This window comes from Austrofundulus limnaeus, unplaced genomic scaffold (assembly GCF_001266775.1).
Source record: "Austrofundulus limnaeus strain Quisiro unplaced genomic scaffold, Austrofundulus_limnaeus-1.0 Scaffold160, whole genome shotgun sequence".
In the NCBI taxonomy this organism is placed as follows: Eukaryota; Metazoa; Chordata; class Actinopteri; order Cyprinodontiformes; family Rivulidae; genus Austrofundulus; species Austrofundulus limnaeus.
Genome location: NW_013952562.1, coordinates 988030 through 992592, shown reverse-complemented (window position 1 = coordinate 992592; position 4563 = coordinate 988030). Strand labels below are relative to the sequence as shown.

The window sequence follows — 4563 nt, the reverse complement described above, 5'->3', positions numbered from 1 at the left end:
TCATTAGCACCTCTAGTAATATATTTACTTAGAAAAATGGTGACGTGTTCAATACTTATTTTATCCGCTGTATGTTCCACTTTGGTAAGGTTTCCCTTCTGTATGTAACAGACTTGATGCAATCCACAGTAAAAGTGACAAAAACAGACAAAGTTATTTTATTGCAGTGATTAATTTCCCCTATATGTAGAAAAAGTTACATTTACATCACATCATGAATCAGTCAGCAGCAGCATCTGATCAATATGTGATCCATGATGTGATGTAAATATAACATGTTCTACATATAGGGTAAAATTAATCACTRCAATAAAATAAMCTGAAAAACTGAAAGTAGTCAAACCAAATTTTTAATAGACCAAAATACAGTTACAAAGCAAATTAATTCAGATACAAACTGTTAAATTCAGTTTCAAACCATTAAATTCAGTTTCATTTTAGTAAAACTAATTGTCAAACCAGTGCATTCAGTTTCAAATAATGCACATTCAGATTCAATCTGAGCAATTCAAATTCAGTTCCTGCTGGCACAAGRTTTATCCCATAGAGACAGATGCAGTTAGAGAGGACATGGAGGTGAGGACAGAGGACAGAGTGAGACAAACGAGATGACCACTGAAGAGGGAGCACCCAAAAGAAGAAGTAAAAATCGATGTGCTTCAGAGACTGACAGACTGGAAATGTATTACATTTTAAAGGAGAAGCTGTMCAAACAGCAGGTTGATGTGGTCCTGTAGCTTTAAAATAATGAAAACGACAGCTCTGGGAGAGAATACCCCACAGAAACAAACCGAAAACTGGTTCAAAGCCCAAACTGAGAACCTGCTAAGGGATTAGACACAAGGATTACTGGGACACGTGAATAGACGATTAAAGGCCAAAAAGCTAATTAGAAGCAAGGAACAGGTGGTGAATTGTAAACAAAACAGATTAAAACTTGTAATATATATATAAAAACACAGAAACTGATTATTTTCAATGTGCTTCATTTAAAAGAACTGGTCTTTTTTATGATTCGAACTGATCAACAACACCACAGCTTAATGTTTAGATTGTGCCCAAAGTGTGTCAAGTTTTTGGTCATCACAAATAAATGCCGTGCACTTATCAWCAGACGGTCAAACAAGAAGCAACAAAGTGATTATTATTGTTTGGCAGCATGACAGCTCAGTGGTTAATGATGCATCACAGTAAGAAGGTTCTGGGTTTGGACCTGGGGTCTTTTTAGTGTGGGGAGTTTGCGTGTTCTCCTTGTGGGTTTTCTCTGGGCACTCCGGTTTCCCCCCACAGACCAAAAAACATGCATAGGTTGGCCTCAAGCCCAGGCCTCCCTTGCCAAAGAGATATGTGAACTCAATGGGATTTACCTCAATAAATAAAGGTTAAAACACATATCAGCTGAGTATAACTGAGTCTGCAGTGCCTCACAGTGGTCATGTGTTATTACAACTGAATGAACTAACACAAGTCAGCCACAGCAGGACAGTAGATGTGTGTGAATGAGGGGGAGGCAGGTGGAGCAGCGAGGCCACAAGGAGCAGAGGTCACAAAGGTGCAGGGAGTCAAGTACTTTAGGTCAACTGTCCAGGAAAACAAGGAAGTGAAGAAGAGAGCCTGAGGCAGGATGAACCCTGCTGTTAAACTTTTAAAATAATTCTGCTGTAACTGCACATCTGTGTATATTGTCTGCACTGTGATACTTTACACTTAATGGTCTGTTGAGATTATTTAGCACTGAAAATAGGCAAATTCTGAAGCTGAGTGAAGCTGACACCCAACCCACATAAAAATCCAAGCAAATGGCTGAGTGGTTAGTGTTTCGTTTGTGCAGTTGAAATTTTTGTTTGTGCTACTAGGGTTTTTGAAATATTAAATATATTTTTTTGGTCATTCAGAGGTCACCATCGCCCCCGCACCCCCCAGCAAGCTCTGAAATGAACCAAACTAGTCAACTTTTTTAGTGTTTCGTTTGTGCAGTTAAAATTGTCGTTTGTGCTGCTATAATTTGAGATATTGCAAGTTTTAGTTTAATATGATGACATCATCGTGCCCCCAGCAAGCTCCAAAATGAACCAAACTAGTCAACTTTTTTAGTGCTTCGTGCACTGTGCAGATCGATACTGAAATATCGATACTACCTATACTAATTGTTCTAGAATCRATTCTAAAATAAAAAATATCGTACTTTGACACTTTAGTTATGCCACATGATGTATATCATTAAAAGGAAAATAGTGGAAAACAACTAAACTATTCAAATCATGTCTAAAACATATGTAGTTGGAGGGAACTACTTTTTCTTCCGCTTGATTGATACATAAGCACAGTGGCACGTGTTCAGTCAGTCACTCAGTATATTGATGTATGGCAGGTCATTTTAACATAAAATCTGCTTCGTCTGACTGTCTGTAATTACATTCTAGATGAGAGGTTCCTAAACTTTTTCATGCCAATGGCCGCCCCCAAACAGCATTTAGCTCTGGCCAAGGACCTTCTTGCAAACCCACAAACATGCTACAAAATATACAAAGCAACAACTTTTAGAATATTTTTTCTCACTTTAATTCACTATTCAAAAATATTATGTTTCTTTAGAACAAAAACTTTTAAATAGTGCTAAACAAATGTTGGGTTAGACTTTTAAATTAAATAAATTAATATGTCATGTATTATTTATAAAGCAGTTATTTGAAAAACACWACTTTTTAAGGTTTAACAGACACATTATGTCTGTTATCACGAAGTATCAGTATCGGATCAGTATCGCCGATACCAGCCACATTTTACTTGGTTTCAGTATCGGAAAGAAAATTGGCAGTATCGAACATCACTATGCAGGTTTGTGCAGTTAAAATTATTGGTTGTGCTGCTATAATTTACCCCGGGTCTCTGCGGACCAGAAGGCGTTTCCAACAAAAGGCGGATCACAACAGACACACCTGATTGGACAACCTTTTTCAGGGAACACATCTGATTGGACGAGCTTAAAGAGGGGCGTTGCCTGACAACCACACCTGATTGGACGAGTACGCCTTCTTTGAGTCTGCAGAGAACCCCCTTCTCCCCTCGTCTCGATTAGTGTCCTCCATCGTGTGTGTAATGAGGCAGAAGTGGGCGTCTCTCTGCAAACTCGGATGCCCCCCAACTCTTCTGTCCTCTTGCAGATTAGTCGCTCTCAACCAGAAGCACGTGCTTTGGTTCCGTCAGTCTCATGCTAAAATGGCAGAAGAGGCGAAGAAACTGGCAGCTTACTCCGCTGTGGATAACCACGTTCAGGTACAGTGAACTTTCAGGTGAACTCCGTGTTAGCTACCGCTATGTAAACAAATACTGTTATTTAGTGATTTGTGCTCGGAAAGGTTTTAAACAGATGTACGCTCTCCAAGCGTGGCCTATGTCGATGTTAGCGAAGTTAGCCTCGTATCGCTCTGCCCGCCATCGTTTTTTTAACTTGCACAATTTTCAAGCAGCATTCTCTTTTGCGTGGCGCAAAGCATTCTGGGAAGCTGCGCCATCTTTGGAGCTACGCTAGAGGGAGCTCTATTAAACAACTGAGAGAGATGTTCACAACTCCAAATCTATCTCATGCCTGGTTTCCAAATATAATACTATTTACACAAAGAGATATAATATAGTTATTCAAATAGTGTTGTTGCTGATTTTCTGTGCAGTTACTAGTTAGCATAGAAAACAAAGTTCCAATTACTTGAATTTCAGCATATAACTGTATAAACAAACCTGTTTTCTCCACATTTACATTCAATATATATTTACATCAACAAATATAGATTGTATTTCTAAACTGAAACAAGGAAATGTAAAATGTGTCGTTATGAATAGGATCATGCACTCCCAGCACCTTGGTGAACCTCATCCCAGGTGATTCTTACTGAAGATGATTCAGGACAGTGTGCACAACAAACAGGAAGTAAAATCAGAGAGGGAGGTGTAACAAACTTCTACAGCTGAAGCAATTTTACTCAGAAGGCCCATTTGTTAATTCAAACATTTTACATGCCTTGCTTTACTAAATGTTTTATATAAATTATTACTTTCTGATATTTTTTGCATTGTCATTGTTATAATGCCGTTGGGTTTGCATTTTTTTTGCTTAAGAATATCATCTTAAAAGTTCTGCTAACAGTTTTTTCTTTCCATCTAAATTGGCCATGTTAGACGCATAGACTGTTACTGTGCAGTGGTTTAACTTTGACTAAATAGATTTGTTTACTTGAATCTTAAATGTTTTGTACTTTTGCACTTCTTGCACTGCAGTTCAGTATCTTCATCTGAACAAATGATAAAAAAGAACAAAGGTGGTCTGCGTTCCTACTCTCCTATGGTCACAACAGTGGGTAGCACTCTTGGAGACTAAGCACAGAATAAATTGTATTTACCAGCTAAAAGAAGACTATTTTGCCTGATATGTCCCTTTAAATTCCTCCTGAAAACTCACTTTTTATATTGGCTTTTAAAAGAAGATCAGTTTGGTCTTTATGTTTTTTTTTTATTATCAGTCTGCTTTGCCAATGCAATGCACACTATTGTGATTCGTTTCCCATC

At 38.1% G+C, this 4563-nt stretch overlaps 1 protein-coding gene across 1 annotated transcript in view; it reads left to right on the top strand.

Annotated features, from left to right (window-relative positions):
- The first annotated feature begins 3079 nt into the window (after positions 1-3079).
- The window catches only part of rpia (ribose 5-phosphate isomerase A (ribose 5-phosphate epimerase)), a 9710-nt gene continuing 8226 nt past the window's right edge, over positions 3080-4563 (top strand). The window contains exon 1 of the mRNA XM_014017077.1: positions 3080-3276. Coding sequence (XP_013872531.1) covers positions 3100-3276 — 177 coding nt within the window. The 5' untranslated portion in view covers positions 3080-3099. The remainder of the gene's footprint in view (positions 3277-4563) is intronic.